The following is a 17219-nucleotide window of genomic DNA, read 5'->3' as shown; positions in this document are numbered from 1 at the left end:
AGGGCGGCCTCGTCCACGTTCTTGTGCGACGCGACGTTGATGATGACCGTGCCCTCCGAGACCCACTCCAGTGGCAGCTTGTACGACGCGACAGGCACGCCCGTGATGATCACATGCGACTTCTTGGCAGCTTCGGCCGGCGTTTCGCTGCACTCGATGAGCTTGCCGCGGCGGAAGAGGTAGAGCGAGTTGATGTCGACCGAGCCCTCCGAGACCCACTCCAGTGGCAGCTTGTACGACGCGACAGGCACGCCCGTGATAATCACATGCGACTTCTTGGCAGCTTCGGCCGGCGTTTCGCTGCACTCGATGAGCTTGCCGCGGCGGAAGAGGTAGAGCGAGTTGATGTCGACCGAGTAGACGTCGGCGCCGTCGTTGGCAAGCATGGCCGCGAGCGGGCGGCCCACAATGTCGCTGCGGTTGATGATCGTGATGCGCTTGCCGAGCAAGTGCTCGCCCTCAGGCTGGCCAAAGTTGTACACGTTGAGGTGCTCGAGGATCTTGACGATGGCAAGCGGCGTGCAGGGCAGGACGCACTTTTGCGTGCGATCGTCGTCCACGTAGCGGATGTTGCGATAGAGGTTGCCGCGGTAGTACTGGCACAGGCCCTCGACATCCTTCTTGATCGAGATCGAGTCCCGAATAAAATCGTCCATCGTGCCGCCGTAGAAGCTCGGAAACGTGCCAAAGCACGGGTAGTAGACGAGGATACCATGCACTTCCGGGTCACGGTTGGCATCCTCGACAGCTTCTTGGAGCCGTTCCTTGGGCACTTCGCGAAGCTCGTACCGGATGCCATCGCGGACGCACGCCTTGCCCGTCCACTCAGCGTACTTGCGAGCCGACTCGTCGTCGTTGGCGAGGAAGCCGACGAGCTTGGGGCCGATGCCGCGGAGCTCCGTGCGGACGTACTCCTTCATGGCGGCCGAGAACGGCGCGGCGACCTCCGTCGCATTGATCTTGACTGCGGGATGGCTCATGCTGGTGGCGGGGATTGTGGAAGATGGAAAATGATCTTCGCCCGCCGCCCGCGAAAACCGAAGCGTAAACAAACGATGTTCCAAAGGATGCGTTAGCCAATCAGCGCGCATGATTTCGTATCCTTTCGCTCAAGCGCTGCGTATTGCGCTGTGGAAAGCTGCTTGGCTGATAAATACAGCGCGTTGGCGGCCTTCTGCTCAAATGGAGCGCCATCGACGACGCTCTACAAAGATAAGCTGAATGAGTGGCTTGTTTTGAAGTCTACCATGTGTGCATTGATACTGTAGTGTACGATACTGATTTGCAGGCAGAGACTGAAGTTGGTTGTTGCGTCATCATTGAACCGCCGCCTCGCATGATGCGCTGTGAACAGTACAGCGCACGTCCTCAACTGGTACGACAGAAACAGTGTGGGCTGCTCAACTGGTGCCAACGCAATTGCTGACGACAATACGTAGGGTAGCCAAGCCACGCTGAAGGTTGCCACCATCTACAAGCGCTTTGCTCGCTTTGCATGTTGTTGTTCGTTGTGCGGAGCCAATCACGGCACGTGCCTGCGCGGCAAACCAATGGCCCGTTGAAAACCTCCAAGAACACGTACCCGTGACACTATATCACATGCCCTAAAGTTAATATATCAAACTTGACAAGTTTCTGCCGCAGTAAGCCAATCCGGGCCAAGCAGGACGTATTTTAATTCCAAGTCGAATAGAAATTAAATTCGATCCTGTGTTCTCTCTTCAACTGAAAGTTCCCAAAAGCCTCAAAATTAAAATCGATGGATTGGAATAAAACGCAAATAATAATTTGATCTTGGCGTTCGTGAATAAAAAACGCGCTGTGATTGGCTGCTTGGAATTTGGCACAATTATTGGTGGAGAGGAGACTGGTTGGCTGGCTGCGAAGTTGGCCACGGCCTTCCGGAGCTTAATTTGGGTTTGCATTTCCTCAAGACAAGAAACTAAGGTAAGGAGACATGCTCCATGAACATGCAGGGCCGACGACATGGACGACGCTTCTGGGCAGGAGTATGGGCACGGCCTCCTCCTGATATACAGTGGAGCGCCTCCGGCCTCGGAAGCGGCGCCACAAGCAGGCTTCGCAACTTATAGGACGTGGATCATTGACGCACGATGCTCCCGTAGATGAGCAACGACACCTTGACCTGGTTGTTGACCAAGAACAACAACGCCTTCCTCGTGAAGGGTGTCCAGCCCAACTCGGACTTCTCGCGTGCCTCGTTCAACTTGTTGAACCGCCACTGCCGCAAGTACGATGCCCTCTCGGCCAACAAGGCCGTCGGCATCACGCTCAAGGACAAGAAGATTGTCTTGACGACGAAGATCGCCAAGGCCGTCAAGACCCCTGCCAAGGCCACCCACTCGGTGCCGCTCAACAAGGGTTTCCGCGCCAACGCCCACACGATCCGCGCCGAAATCTCGCGCAACTTCTACCGTGGTGACCTCAAGCGCGCCGCCCTCGCTCGCTGGACGCAGCTCAACCGCGTCGCCAAGATCGAGAAGGGTGTGCTCAAGAAGTCGGTCATCAAGACCAAGCGCAACCAGTTCAAGGCGTAAACACACTGCTATTGTGATCAACTCGAAATGCAGGAATGTTTATTGGGTCAAGCCCGTCGACCTCGCCATGGCCGGTGTGTTTGCCTAACAAGGAATGCAAGTCTAGGAATTCTTTTGTCTTGTCCTTATTGCGACTGCCTTTGTCCTTACAAGTAATCGAGCAAGGCGGACGCGGTGGCTCGATCAATAAAGAGTTGCAGAAGGCATTGCAACACCAGCTGGGATATCGAGGCTTACTCGCACTATTTTTACTCACAAGGTGGCCCCCTCGCTGATTCGCTGTTGGTTGATTTCGGCTAGACCACTTTCGTCGTACCGAGCGGGGTTGTTGACTGGTGCGTCTTGTACCGTAGCGCTGGGACAGAAGCACTTCTGTGGATGCAAGACGACGGCAGACTGCTCGTCATATTAGCTTCATGCTTCATCGTGACTGTACACGTCGAATTTTTTCCCCTCGTATGCGAACCTGACGTCCAAGAGTCCAAGAGGTGCATACTCCCGTACCCTTGGCAAGTTTGCTCGTCGGTGTACACACGGAAGAAACTGGCATGGACGTACTATAGATTGAGGTGTCTTAAACAACCGCCATGACCTGAAATGCGTGTGCATTGAAGCGGCCCAACAGCTCGTTCTTGGCTGCTTGAAGTCCCGCGGCGACCTGCGCGTCGAAGCACACAAAGGCGATTGTCGCGCGCCATCGATGCGTCTTGACAAAGTCGCGGTACGCACGCAGTGCGAGAGTCGTTGCCGTCTGCAGCGGGAACCCAAGCGTGCCCGTCGAAATGGACGCGACAGCGATGCACGAGACGCCGAGGCGGCGGCAGTGCTCAAACGCGTTCAGATACGTGTGGTACAAGAGAGGATTGCAGTCAAACCGGTGGTGCGACGGACCGACGCAGTGCACGAGGTGCTCGACGCCGGCAGCGAACCCTGGTGTCACGACGGCAGTCGATTCGCGGGCATTCATGCGCAAGCTGGCAACGTGCGCGTCAAGCGCGGGGCCCGCGCGCCGAAACACAGCAGCAGCAGCGCCAGTGCCCGCGTTCTGAAGCGATGCATTCGTCGGGAACACGAGGCAGTCGACGGGCTGACCGTTGACGTCTGTGATCGTTTCAATGTTTCCTTGGACGATGCGCGCACGTTGCAAGATGCCCCACTCGACAGCCGTCTCGCAAAACTCTATGCACGCAGAGGACGGGACAAAGCCCGGCGCGGGGACGGGGACACTTCCGATAGGGCACGGGCTCGCAGCGGGAAAGTGGCGGCGATAGCCAAAGCTAGCAGTCACGAGGCTCGCCCAGACGTCGACGTCCTCGGCGACCGCTCGAGTGCCAACGTTACTGAGCACAACGGAGCTCAGTCGCGCTGCCGCCTCCAAAGAGCAGCACCCAAGGATGACCTTGCACACGTCAGCGATCTCGAGGCAGACCGCGCCTGCGTGGCCTGCCGTCGTCGTGTCGCTCTTGGCTTTCTTGGACATTGCGCTTGTGAGAGAATGATGGTCTTCGGTTGGCGGTGAAGTCGAGGATTCAAATTAGTCGTTGAGGTTCTCTGGTGCTGGGACCTCTACAGCGAGGGCTCAAGTATATGTGGCATGCAAGATAAATGCAACAGGGACTCCATTAAATACACGACAAGGTGGTCTACGCATCTGTAAAGTTGTCGGTTTGGCGGTACGTAAAGTCGGCAAAGGTCTCTGCGCCGGGAAAGGCTGCGTCGTTCACGACCGACTCGACCGTGAGCTTGTCGAGGCGGCTGCCAGTCGCAGCATTGGCTCGCGGCACGAACGGGGGACGGATTTGGCGACGATACAGTTTTTCCCACTGGACGTCTGCAAAGAAGGGGTGCGCCATGATCTCTTTTCCGCCACGGAAGCCGAGACGCATGCTCGGATCGCGCGTCAGGAGCCCTCGGAGCAGCGAGCGCGCGTCGTCGGAAAAGTGCTTGGAGCTCACGTCGAGGCGCTCGTGCAAAATGTTGTGGAAGTTCTGCTTGCGGTTGGGGTGGTAGAACGGGGTCGAACCACTGAGCATCTCGAACATGACAACACCAAAGCTCCACCAGTCGACGGCCTTGCCGTAGCTCTTGCGCTGGAGAATCTCAGGTGCGAGGTACTCGGGCGTGCCGCAGAACGTCGTCGCGTCGTCCGCGGCCTTGACGTGCTCGCGGCTCAAGCCAAAGTCGGCGAGCGCGATAAAGCCATCCCCATCCATCAAGATGTTCTCCAGCTTCAGGTCGCGGTACACAATGTGCACCGTGTGCAAGTGCGTGAGCGCGAGGACGAGCTGGGCACCGTAGAGCTTTGCTTGGTGCTCTTTGAAGTGCCGCTGCGTCCGGAGGAGTTGGAAGAGGGTGCCGCCAGAGTAGTAGTCCATGACAAGATAGAGCTTGCCGGCGTTCTGGAACGCGTACCGGAGACGCACGACGAACGGGTGGTCAATGTCTTGGAGGACTTTGCGCTCGGTCTTGGTGTGCTCGACTTGGTTCTTGGCGACGACGTGTTGCTTCTTGAGTACCTTGACAGCGTAGATGCCGCCGCCGACGCGCTTCCGGACAAGGATGACCTTGCCAAACGCACCCTTCCCAAGCACTTGGAGGAGCTCAAAGTCGTCAATGGTCATGGGCTCCCGCTTCGGCTTGCTCGATGACGATTCTTCCTTGGCTTGTAAAAACTTGGTCACGACATTGACGTTGCGCCAACGAAGTTCGGCGCGCTGGAATTCGAACGCGCTCGGGGCGTCGAGGAACCGGAAGACGGACGAGAGGACCGTCTGCGTGATGGTGTTGGACGAGCGCGGACCGGCCGAGAGGCTGAGGCCAAAGTAGCCCTGGCCGATTTCATGCCCGAACGGAATGGCCTCGGAGGCCTCCCAACATACAGAGCGCGACGACACAAATGCCTGCAGCTCGGACGGGCACTTCTCGGTGGTTTGGCACTCGAGGAAGCCGAGGTTCCCAAGCCGCGCTTGGAGGTTGTACATGATGTCGGGGTTGAAGATGAACTTGTGGATGAGCACGCCGCCGTAGCCGTAGCCGAGGAAGTGAATCTTGTGGGCCGCTGACGGAAAGATGTAGTGCTCCCACACAAACTGGACGTGCTCTTCCGGCGTCTCGGAGCCGGGAATCGCGATCTTCGAGCCGTCATGCTGCAGCACTGTGTTGACGTTCGGGTTCATCACAATGACGCCGTAGCCCTTCTCGATAGCCTTTGCAAAGTACGGCAGCATGCTCCCGACGTTGACACCGGAGCGAAGGAGGAGACTCCGGCTCCAGACGCCGGACGTCGCGCCACGCGAGCTGCACACAAAGACGAGGAGTTTCTCGGCCACGGACCAGTTGCGCGACGTGTAAAACTCGCAAGACGCCGGCGCGCCCACGTACGGGATCGACTGCGCAACGAAGCCGAGCTCGTCCTCCATGCGCGTGTGCACGTACGCAATGACTTGGCCGAGCATGGCCTCGGAGTGGAGGATCTCTGGGTCCATGATGCGCTCGCCGGATGACCGGTCGCAGAGGAAGCCCGTGAGCGGGTTGATCGTGTAGAGCGGGTCGTCGAGGTCGACGTTCGAGGTCGGCATGGCAGGCTCGTCGTCCTCGTCACTGGTTGGGGCTTCTTTATCTTTGGAGTGGGATGGGGCGAATTTGGCGAGGAGCGTGTCAAAGTCGAGCGCGAGCATGCCTTTGCCGCTGGCTTTGAAGCCGACGTTGGCCTCGATGAACTGCGACTGCGACAGCTGCGAGTCGGTCATCGCGGACGAGAGCGAAAATGACGACGATACCGGCGCCAAACGACCCGCGCCGTGGATCCAGCCGCCACCGGCTAGTCGCGCCAGCTGGCATCCGATTCTCACATGCGATAAATGCATTTCACACACACCGGAGCTCTTGTTTTCCACGTTGCATGCTCTCCCACGTTACTTCATTGGTGCCACGAGTCTGTCAGAGGACGCGAATGCGAGGCTCGCTGCACTGCGTAGAGCCAAGAGATTGAGTCATCGATGAACGCATTCCTGCGACCGACTGCTACGGCAATCATGTACCGGTACAGTGTATTCTGCAGTGTACATTGCTCTTCGCGGGAAAGAAGGGGCTTGTTCCCTAACGTCTGGATCTGAGCAAGATCGTAACGCGCACAGTCACCTTGGGACTCCCAAGGTGACTGTGCGCGTGGCCTCTCCCAAGTTGGGAGAGGCCACGCATGCATGCAGCGAGCACAAGTATGGGGCCACCGCTTGGTTTAGAGGCAGCTGGCTCTGCTGTAACAGAGTGTGGGGCACCGTCGACGACAGACCTCGTCCAGCTCTTTCTGCCGTGCTGGCATCGCATCGAGATCTGCGCGCTCTCTTCGACAGGACAACCGCCGTGAGCAACGACAAAGCGAGTCATCGAGGCGGTGCACATCCCACAAAGCTATCCCACAGCATGCGACGATACAGCGACAGCGACAGAAACAGCCAAGTGCCAACGCTCGTGACGTGGCGGGACGCGAGCCTACCCCCTGCCATAGGCCCCCTATCCGGAGGAACGTACTATCCGGATACATCAGATAGACAGGCATCTGGTGTGATTCTGCATTATTAATATAGATGTATCTGCTTCCAACATTCAAGTATTGCATGCAACTTTGACAATATTAAATTAAAGGCTTTTTAATGCGTCCAAGGATTGACCCACCCACGATGCTCGCGCGCCGACGGTATTTCACCTTTGCCATGCTGACGTGTTGGAAGCTCGTCCTCGGAGTCCTCGCGGCTGCCGACGCGGCCACCATGCTTGCTGGCTTCCAGCCCTCGCCCGAGCTGGCGCAAGGTCAGCGGGCGCTCGGTGATGCGCCGTTTGATCTCTCCATCGGTATCAAGGCCGCCGACCCCTCGGCGCTCGAGGCTCACTTTTGGGCCATCTCAGATCCGAGGTAATACCACCAAGTTCTTCTTCAACCGAGTCGCGTGACGCTCAATGGTAGTCACCCAAAGTACAACCGATTCTTGGCCCAGAGTGAGGTCGACGCTCTCACGGCGCCTCACGCCGATGCCCTTCAGACGCTCCAGCGGTGGCTGTCGGCGCACGCTGTCGACAACGTGACGTTCTCTGCTACTACCAACCGGCTGTCGGTAGGTGCCTTGTGCGTTTGCGAGCACAGTGCGCATGAGCGGTCGGTTATAGGCGCGGACAACGGTGCGGACGCTCGAAGCCATGATGCAAACAACGATTCACGCTTTCAACGTCGACAGCGGTCACCGACTGTTGCGTGCTACGACGTCGCTGACGCTGCCCGACGACGTGGCGACACATGTGGCATACATGAACCTCAACACTGCCCCGATGCGTCGGTCTCTCCGTGCAACGGCTGTGTCACCGACGGATGCTGTCCGCAACGGCGCTGGTGTCACGCCAAGCTTCCTCCGCGACCTATACAAGATCCCGGTCCAGACGCACCCGAACGAAACGAATGCCCAGATGATTCCGGAGTTTTACAATGAAGCATGGAGCCAAGACGATCTTGCGACGTTCTTCCATCAGCTCATGCCCAACGAAACCCTGCCGATCTTGCATTCCAACAACGTAAGCCTGTACGACCGTCAGCTGCACACGAGTACTATTCACGTAGGTGGCCGGCCGGGACAACGCCCCCGATCACGCCAGCGCCGAGGCGTCTCTTGATTTGCAGTACATCACGGCGATTGCACCCAAGACGCCGACATTCGTTTGGTCCCAGGTCGGCGCCAACCCCTACTCGGCGGCTGACGAGCCCTTTGTCGAATGGGCGACGGCAACGCTCTCAATGGACAAGCCGCCGTACGTCGTATCGCTCTCGTACTCAGACGACGAAACACACATCTTCGAGGCATCCGAAAGCTATGCGCGCAGCTTTGATACGCTTCTCATGAAGCTCGGCGCGCGTGGCGTCTCGGTCGTCATGTCCAGCGGCGACGACGGCGTCGCTGTAGGCACCCACCGCAACATCGAGTCGCGCTCACATCATGGATGTAGGGCCAGCGCCCGGCGCTTCTCAAGACGCATACCTCGAATGCTGCGGCGTGGTGCAAGCGCGCCAATCCGCAATGGCCTACTAGCTCGCCGTACTTGACGTCCGTGGGTGCAACGATGCTGAGCAAGAAGGATCTCACACCCGACTTTTTCGCCACGGACGAAGAAGTTGTCTGCTCGTCGGAACTTGGCGCGCTCATTACGTCTGGTGGTGGCTTCTCCAACCAGTACCCACGTCCATCATACCAAGCGGATGTTGTTGCTGCCTACCTCAACTCATCGGCGATCCCGTCGCTGGTACGCTAGCGTGTACCGTAAACGATGGTCTCATGGACCGTAGGCGTACTTTAACGCGTCCGGTCGTGCGTACCCGGACGTGGCTGCGTTTGGCTCCAATTTCAAGGTTGTGATTCGCGGGTCGACAAGCTTGATCTCTGGCACGTCGGCGTCGGCACCCGTGTTTGCGGGCATCCTCACGCTTATCAACGACCTGCGCCTGAATGCGGGCAAGCCACCGCTGGGCTTTGTCAACCCGCTCTTGTACAAGGCCTATGCACAGAACCCACGATCGTTCAATGACATTGTCGTCGGGTCCATTGCGGCAGGCATGGGGTCGGCCAAGCCCGTGTGCACGCAGACGTTCCGCGCGACGAGAGGCTGGGACGCAGCATCCGGTCTCGGATCCCCCAACTTCGAGGTGCTCAGCAATTTGCTCGTTCACCCCGAGGCGTGGCTCGCGACGACACTTGATGCGCCGCAGAGCAGCAGCCACGGAACGAGTGAAGCCAATAGCAGCGATGTGCCAGTCGTGCTCACTGAGCGACTCTCGAACCTCGCGATCGTCGTTTGCGTCGCGACGCTCGCCGCCGTGCTTGTGCTAATTGGTTGCACCTGTTGCTACGTCCGGCGCTCACTGAAGCACAAGTCGTACCAAGAAATCGACATCAACAAGCCCGACACGCCCATGTACCCTTCAAAAGCCAAGCAGGACGCCGCCGCCATCTTCACGATTGACGACGACGACGACGATGAGAAGGACCTCGAGCTCACCGAGGTGCCATTGGGCAAGTAGAGAGCGTGTCATCCGGTATCGTTGAATAGACTGTCGTCGTTGATTTCTAAGAAGTTTCTACTGTTAATGCACGGACATTGTATGCTGTTCTAGCTAATCGCAGATGCATTACGGGCGAAGCGTCTTGAGCTCGTCGAGCATCTCGTCAAGCTATCGAGTTCTATGGGCATGAGTCATCGAGGCAACTAGTACCTGAAGCTGGAAGCGCGTGATATCTGCGTTCTTGAGCGTAAGAACGTGCTCGTAGTGCGCCCGCAACGCCGCCTGCTCGAGGCGGCTGGACGCTGTCGCTTGCTGCAGAAGTGCCTGCAGCTCCGTTTCCCGCACCGCGTACTTTTGCATCAGTGCGTGTACTTGGAGCTCCAGGGCCTTGTATTGTAGCATCGATGGTGTGTTGGGAAGCTCAAGCTGGTGCGTGAGGTCGCACACCTGCGTCTCGAGGTACGGTATACGGGCGGCCGTCGCCTGCGCCTTGTGCAAGTCCTAAATTCATCACGCCATGAGATTTGATAGGGTTTCTGTGAATGTACGTCGTGGGCCACTGCTAGCATTTGCGTCACGCGCAGGATTTCTTCGTGCAGCAAGTCTTTCGCTTCGCGAAGCTCGGTGGCGTGGCGAGTGCGGGCATTTTCCATTTCACGCTGCATGCCGTCGACTTGCGCGACGAGCGCATCGTACGACGCCTGTGACACACTTGGCGCGGCCACAATGGACGACGACTGGACGAGTAGCTTGCGAGCCTTATCACTCGCACCAAGTTGCTCCTGGACACTGGCGAGCTCAGTCGCAAGGTCGGCGATCTGCTTTTTCAGTCGCGCCTACTCCAACACCCGTCAATAGAGTGGCACCATGCCAATTTATGCACACCACGAGAGGTGTGCTATCATCATTGATAGAAGCCGGCTTCCGGCCTCGTGCATCCTGTAGCTTCTTTTCCAGATCCTGTGTCGACCGTGAGTCGCTTGTGGATGTGAGATGAATGAACCTTTATCTTGGCCGTTAGCATCGCACGGTCCGGCGAAGCTGCGACTTTTGCGTCAAGCTGGGCTTGCAGTTGCGCGACAATGCGCTCGTGCTGCTGGCGAAACGCTGCAAGCTTTAGTTCGTGCGAGTGCTCAGCCGTAGCCAGTTGCTCCTGGAGAGCATGAACTTGGAGCTCATGTATGCGTTTGCATTCGGCAAGCTGGTCATCGGCAGTAGGCTTGCTCGCAAGGATGAGGTTGACGAGGCTGTCCGGGTGTCGCTTCTGCATTGCGCGCTCCATTTCAGCAATCTGAGTCTCGAGCGCCTACGCATGTGGTCGATAACGTTACCGTCCCGTTCGGAATTCATACTTGAATGCGGCGGCGATCCGCGGCCCGACTTGGTTTTGATGATGACTCGGATCTAGGTTGGCGCCGGAGGTCGTCGATTGTTGCGCGTTGCTGCCGCAGCAGCTCGTCTTGCTCGTCTAGGTATCGCTGATTCTGAATATACCTACGTTGACACTGTGGTAAGTATCTTGAAAAAGCGTTCACAAGTTACCAGTCGAGCTTGGACTGCAGCGCCGCAATTTTGGCTTCGGCGTCACGCTGTTGGGCTGCGCTGGCCGTGCGTAGCTGTTCATAGGCGTCGTTCTCTCGCTGCAGAACGTCCATGCGAACCCCCGCAATTTGGCACTCGAGGTCCTTCTTCGCTTTCTTGACCATATCGAGCTGCACACGACGATACGTGGAGGGCAAGAAACACACACAGTCGCACCTCGACCTTGAGCTCGCGTTCGTGGGTTGCGTGACGATCGCTGGCGTCGCGTAGTTCCTCCTGAAGCGCAAGGACCCGCGCGTCGGCAGCTAGCGTGACTTCCAGGGGTGGTCTCGCTTGGTTTTGCTGCTGTATCTGAAGCTGATGCCGGAGATCTTTGATGGTCGCCAACAGTGCTTCGTTTTGCGTATGCACGTCGTACTAGATGGATGATTGTACACGCCAAGTACAGAGAAAAGTCGTACGTGCAAGTCCCGCCGCACGTCTTTTAGTTGCTGCATCAGCCGTTCGTTCTCGAGCTGGTAGCCTTGGATCAAACCTTCTTGCGTCTACCATAGATGTGGTAGTTTGAAGAAACACACGAGAACTACCTCCATCTCTTTGCGCATCGTATCGTAGGCAGCAGACGTCATCGTGACACCGTGGCGGCTCTGGCTATGCACGTACTTGCCAAGAAGTCGCGCATCCGAGAGCGTGTGCACGTCTTGGGACACGGAGAGCGCGTCCCGCTCGTGTCGCAGTGACATAATCTCGCGTTGGGCCGCTTGGAGCTCGAGCTTCATCTCGTTCTCCTTGTTGGCAAACGCGCGGATGAGAATCTTGTCCCGCTCAAAAGCGTCGGCGACTTTTTCGTCGTGAGAGACGCGCGCGGCGTCGAGGGTCGCTTGTAGCTGTCTGAAGCGGTCTGCGGCTGGCAGTGGGGCCACCGTGGGTGTGGCGTGGAAGGCTGTCGTGTGAGTGGCGACCGGGCTGGCCACGAGCCCAGGCGTTGGAACAAACGCGGGCGGCAAGGAGGGTACCGTCTCAATGGCTGCAGCGTCCACGTCGATTGTTGCCACGGATCCAGACGGACCGTCAACGAGCTTGACAACGTCTTCTTCGGCCGTTGGTAGCGTCATCGCGGTCTCGACAGTGACAGCGCGCAAGTTGTACGCGGGTGCCTCGGACGTTTCTTGCAAGAATGACAGGTACGACGGCACCTCCGCGACGACAGGGTCGGCAGCATCTGCCGCTTGTCTAAATAGACACGTGCGTCATTGAACATTAGTGAGCTTTCAACGTCGGTACACTTGGTCAATCGCGTCAGCGGGAGGAAGCTTGGGAGGTGGTGGGGGGCCAGGCGACTATGCACGTATACTAGAGCACATGATAATGTGCCGTCAACATACTGCAGGAGGACTGGCCTCATCAGGCTCAAAATTCACGGGGGGTGGAGGCGGTGGCGGTGACAGCGGCGGCGTCATTCCATTCACATCGGCCGATTCCTCGAAGCCGTCGTCGTCGTACATGTCCATGTCATTGTCCTCCGTAGCAACCTAAACGCACGTGGAGAATGGACGAGAGATATACACGTCGGACCGGTGTTGCTTCGAACTCGTCGTCGTAGGCGTCGCTCGTCTCCACTGGAGGCACCTCTTTCTCAAGCGATGACTCGAGCGAGAATACATTCTGCAGCAGGCGTCAGCATGACACACGATGGTTGCGGTACGGGCACCTTCATCTTGGCAAACGCGCTTTCAAAGGGAGCCAACGTCTGTGTCTCGGCAGGCTTGTCTGCTGCAACGTCTGCGTACCGGAACGTCTCTAAAGCCTGCGTTAACGTCGAAATGCGGGGGCGTCACTACGGTTCAACCTGCGGGCGTCGACGTGAACGCAGCATCGACAGTAAATGGTGCCTCAACGCTGGCCTACACGCGCTTGCAGCCCGCTCAGAGAAATGATACTGTACCTTGGTTAAAGGCTTTTTGGCGTACCCACCAACCTAACATAAATCATGGCTTGACAAGTCAAGATGGGCGATAGACCTACCTCGAAGTCTGCCGATTCCATTCCGAGTGAGTCGGAAGACTCATCAGACGAAGGCTGTTGCGCCGGTGGCGCTAGCTCTACTGCCGGAGGCTCCTTGGGCACAGAGGCAGCAGCTGGCACCTCGACAGATGACTACGATATACGTGGCACGAACAATATTTCATACCCACCTAAAGAGTATATGGGATACCGGAGCCACCGCGTCAGCGAGTGCACTTCCGTGGCGCTTGAGGATGTCCGCCATTCGTTCTTCAAGGCTCAGCTTGCGCGACTGCGTGACTGGCTTGGCGCGCGCTTTGGGCTTCTGTCGAGTGTCCTCGTCGCTCTCGCTTGTGGCTGCTGGGCGCATCTCGAAGTTGTACGGGTCATCACTGCGAGCAGTTGCATGAGGCCTTGCAAAGGATGCGCAAAACTTGCCTATCTGCGAGAGTAGGGCGCGAAGTCTCTATGCATCGTGTCAGCAGCCACTCGTCAGCATACCGGTACAGTGAGCAACTACCTGCCGTGCTGACTCGTCTTGTTGTCTTCTTCTTGGCCTTGGCGAAGGCTGCGTGCTCGTCGTCCGAGTCGCCTTCGAGAAACCTACAGCAACGTGCCACGTAAGAGGTCACTCACGCCGCTGCACGCGACCTTTCGAACTCATCGTCCGATGACATTGCGCTCGCCGTGGCGAAAATGAAAGGTGCACTTCTTCTCGTCCAGAGATATACGCACCCATAAATTGCACCGATGTAGAAAACGCACCTGCCCTGAGTCCCATGGGCACGGCCAAGTTCGACCGAACTTATCACCGCAGGCTCCGACAAAAGACTTTGATGTAAGCCGCCACGACTGACTTGCGTACCTTCTGAGGGTGGACAGAGGCTTATATGAAAACACCCCCAACATTCTCTCCAATAGACCTCGACGATGGTGTAGTAGTACGAATTACATGAAAACGTCTCCCTTGCCGAACCATGCGGCTGATGACCTCCACCGGCTACGCAAAACTGTAGTTTTGCGTAGCTGTACATTCCTTGAGTTCAGTGACCAATAAAAATCGTGCCGGGCTTGCTGAGCGGGCTACCAAGTCGCCAAAGATGCTCGCTCGGAAGTGTTGGGGGCTGTCTACCGCGCGTTTAAAGAGATGCGGTGCGAATCTCCTGAGTGTTGCTGAAAGCACCCCAACCGGTGGCTTTCATACGTACCGGTACGTAGATTTGGAAATGATCAAAAACCTGACCTTCCCACCGGTAGTTTGTTTCGAGCATTTGCCGGCGTGGTCGATTTTAAAAATGGTGGCTAGCAATTTCCGATCGTTTTATCTGAAGGCCCACGCGATGAACAATGGACGAATTCAAGGCATGAAGGTGCCGTCAGACCGCAGCTCGTAGTTATCTACAGTCGAGGACAGCCATGCCTGCAACACGGAGATCTCAGATATAGCAGGAACCTCTCTGACAGCAATCGCATTGAGCGTTTTAGACAAATAATCTGCACAGTGTCGCTGCGCCAGGTGGCATGCAGTTTGCTCCTTCTCACAACCATAAACCACCTTGCTGAGTCTCGCTAAGCGTGTCCACATTGACCGTGAGCGGGACGGCCTAGTCGATGGTGGCGTCGGCGTCGTCGCCGTGGAACCAATGGAAGGCCTCGCTGGCATCGGAATGCTGATACCCTAATTTACATGACCCGAGCACAGTATTTTGCATTTCCTTCGCACAATTAGGCACATTGTGTCATATTCGAACATGCACCAACATGTACATGGATTTTGAGCAGAAGCGACGCAAGTCGGTACGGGTTGATACTCGAGGTTTGTAAAGCTCGCTGGGTTGAACTAGATGAAGCGCTGATCTGCGAACGTTCACTTCGACTTCCGTCGCCTAGAGATGTATGCGGCTCCTAATGGTCACAAGTCGTTAGCACAAACTAGAAAACAGTCATCAATACACCACATGAATAGCGACGAAATGAGCGCTTATTTCAAAAATGCTACTACTACCAAACGGTATCAATGATCACGATAATCGATTAGTTCAAAAGTAATCGTGGATGGGCTCGCGCTGGTTTGCGAACACTCACTAGTCCCTGCGCGAATGGTAACGGGACGAACCAAGCACCCACGCACACCAAGGTGCACTCATCGACGATGATCAGACAGAATACCGCGCTCCCGCATTTTGCGACGCTGGCGTCGGCCAATGAGATGCTCGACCTCACGGATCTCTTGGTGGCGCCGCCGGCGTCCGTGTGGCCACGAAATCAGCGCACGCGCTACGGCTGGCCAGAACGTACGACGGACATCGGCTATCAGCTACCCGAGCTGCCAAGAAGACCACAAAATGCAGTTCAGGCGGCGAGTACTCCGCTCCTGCGGCGGACGTCGCCGTCGTGTATGCTTACTTCGGTCGTCGCGATACTATTGGCGTCGCCTCCGATACATGCGGTGCTGCTGGCTTCGAAAGAGCTCGCGAGGAAGGACACCGACTAGACACTAACCGCAAGTAACGCGCGCTTCCGGAGACTCCGTAGGGCACGAACAAGGAACTGCTCCATTACGTGTACGGGGACGAGAGCGCTCGGCCTGCGGACGGCGCTCAACCGTGCATCGACCCGGTGAACGGTAAGCAACGACCATATCATCGACGAGAGCACCTACTGCTCGCACCGTGTGCGCTTTGGTCAAATGGAGATATCGATCGGCACTCCAAGAGCCTTGGGGCTCGTGCCCGTGGTCTGCTGGCCCCGCGATTCCGGCAGCGTATCGAAGACGTGGAAGAAACCAAGTAAGACCAGTTCGGGACACAGAAGGAAAGGCGCTGTAGCCTGACATGATCTTCCTTCCACCTTCCGGTTGTCCGCAAGTTGAACACTGTTTCCGAGCAAGAGGAAGTGGGCAAGAATGAGGTCGAGCACAGCGATGCTCCGGGTGTGGCGCCGCGAGGACAGCGACGTGGCGGCCTTCGTGCGCGCGCTTGTGGGGCAGAGCATCAACGAACAGCGACCATTCAAGCAAAGTTTCATGCCGCACCGGAGCCAAGAGCGAAATCTCCCAGCCATGCTCCATCCGGCGCGGCGCTTGTGTCCGCCCATGGATGTCATGCGTGAGTCTTCCAATGACCCGGCCTTGCGCCTCCGACTGCTTCTGTCTGTGCTGCGTCAGCTTTCCTGTCGGTCACAGCGTTGGCAAGCAGAAGCGGCATGACAGGTGACATGCTAGCAGAGCGTGCGCGAGCTTGCCGAGACGATGCCAAGACTCGGAGGACGAAGCTTGTGGATCGTATAGCAGGCGACGCGACCGGTATGCAATCTCGATCCACCGATGCAAGTGAACAGCAAGACTCACGCCAACACCCACGCGACAGCCGCCACGACGAGATGGAACCACCGGCCATGTCGAACGTGACGACATCTGCCCAAGACGCTCGCGAAACGGCCCCCGGCGACGCAAGACATACGTCTGTCGTGGGGGTCGGATGCGTGCCTTTACGGCGTACACGACGAAGGCAGACCACGGTCTTGGTCGTTGGATCACCCGCAAGGAGATGGACCAGTAGTGCCAAGGACGACGTCCGCGATAGAAGGCGCATGCGCCAGCTTCGCGCTCAAGCAGTCGGACTCGCCCGAAGGCACCGGGCAACCAGTGCTCAAGCGGCAGGACACATACAGAAGGCAAGGAGTCGTCTCTCTTCAGTCCTCGGGACTCAAGCCACCTGGTCGATCAACCGGCCCCTTCTCAGGGGAGGGCGCGCGACCGGATTTTTATCTGACGTCTTTCGTACGCGCGGAACTGCGGTTTTGAGTGGATGAGGCCAAGAGTCGGTCGCCTCAGGACATCGCGACTCACATGGCTATGTTTCTCACTGTTGTCAATTTCTCGTCCAAGTGGAGTCGCCAACGCGTGTGGGCGGCGCACGGCCACCTTGCGCTTGGAGACCTGCAGCGTCTTGTCATGCCGCGGACACTTTCGGGCGGTTGGACCGTCAAAACCATCGACCCCACAACCGCTGCGACTGTTTACAGCGACCACTAGCAGTGGGATCTATTCCAGTCCATGGTCTGTGCAGCGT

At 57.3% G+C, this 17219-nt stretch overlaps 6 protein-coding genes across 6 annotated transcripts; 3 read left to right on the top strand and 3 right to left on the bottom strand.

Annotated features, from left to right (window-relative positions):
• Nucleotides 1-1848: 1848 nt before the first annotated feature.
• SPRG_07211 (ribosomal protein L28e) lies at nt 1849-2683 on the top strand. Its single transcript, XM_012346001.1, has 2 exons — nt 1849-1947; nt 2127-2683. Exon 2 carries the CDS (start codon nt 2127-2129, stop codon nt 2556-2558), a length of 432 nt encoding a protein of 143 aa, XP_012201391.1. The 5' UTR covers nt 1849-1947; the 3' UTR covers nt 2559-2683.
• A 420-nt stretch (nt 2684-3103) lies between these two features.
• Nucleotides 3104-4056, bottom strand: SPRG_07210 (hypothetical protein). The gene has a single exon (XM_012346000.1). The coding sequence runs from the start codon at nt 4036-4038 to the stop codon at nt 3133-3135; it is 906 nt and encodes a 301-aa protein (XP_012201390.1). The 5' UTR covers nt 4039-4056; the 3' UTR covers nt 3104-3132.
• Nucleotides 4057-4134: 78 nt separating this feature from the next.
• SPRG_07209 (AGC protein kinase) lies at nt 4135-6389 on the bottom strand. Its single transcript, XM_012345999.1, has one exon. It carries the CDS (start codon nt 6305-6307, stop codon nt 4202-4204), a length of 2106 nt encoding a protein of 701 aa, XP_012201389.1. The 5' UTR covers nt 6308-6389; the 3' UTR covers nt 4135-4201.
• An 848-nt stretch (nt 6390-7237) lies between these two features.
• On the top strand, nt 7238-9690 carry SPRG_07208 (hypothetical protein; the record flags this gene model as incomplete). The annotated part of the gene is made up of 6 exons (XM_012345998.1): nt 7238-7470; nt 7522-7669; nt 7722-8120; nt 8167-8502; nt 8550-8843; nt 8887-9690. The coding sequence occupies 6 exons, from the start codon at nt 7238-7240 to the stop codon at nt 9616-9618; spliced, it is 2142 nt and encodes a 713-aa protein (XP_012201388.1). The 3' UTR covers nt 9619-9690.
• Nucleotides 9639-12257, bottom strand: SPRG_20346 (hypothetical protein; the record flags this gene model as incomplete). Its single annotated transcript, XM_012346072.1, has 10 exons — nt 9639-9768; nt 9811-10101; nt 10149-10436; nt 10486-10560; nt 10604-10906; nt 10953-11094; nt 11143-11312; nt 11359-11559; nt 11604-11687; nt 11730-12257. 10 exons carry the CDS (start codon nt 12255-12257, stop codon nt 9727-9729), a joined length of 2124 nt encoding a protein of 707 aa, XP_012201462.1. The 3' UTR covers nt 9639-9726.
• A 3041-nt stretch (nt 12258-15298) lies between these two features.
• SPRG_07205 (hypothetical protein) lies at nt 15299-15640 on the top strand (the record flags this gene model as incomplete). Its single annotated transcript, XM_012345997.1, has 2 exons — nt 15299-15440; nt 15498-15640. The coding sequence occupies 2 exons, from the start codon at nt 15299-15301 to the stop codon at nt 15638-15640; spliced, it is 285 nt and encodes a 94-aa protein (XP_012201387.1).
• Between the last annotated feature and the right edge of the window lie 1579 nt (nt 15641-17219).

This window comes from Saprolegnia parasitica, assembly GCF_000151545.1.
Source record: "Saprolegnia parasitica CBS 223.65 unplaced genomic scaffold supercont2.26, whole genome shotgun sequence".
NCBI classification, from domain to species: domain Eukaryota; phylum Oomycota; class Saprolegniomycetes; order Saprolegniales; family Saprolegniaceae; genus Saprolegnia; species Saprolegnia parasitica.
The sequence above is the reverse complement of the archived record's forward strand: the minus strand, read 5'-3'. Positions and strand labels throughout refer to the sequence as shown.

What these genes read in the sequence shown, in the direction of transcription:
- SPRG_07211 (XM_012346001.1), top strand. Translation starts at nt 2,127, where the DNA reads ATGAGCAACGACACCTTGACCTGGTTGTTGACCAAGAACAACAACGCC.
- SPRG_07210 (XM_012346000.1), bottom strand. Translation starts at nt 4,038, where the DNA reads ATGTCCAAGAAAGCCAAGAGCGACACGACGACGGCAGGCCACGCAGGC.
- SPRG_07209 (XM_012345999.1), bottom strand. Translation starts at nt 6,307, where the DNA reads ATGACCGACTCGCAGCTGTCGCAGTCGCAGTTCATCGAGGCCAACGTC.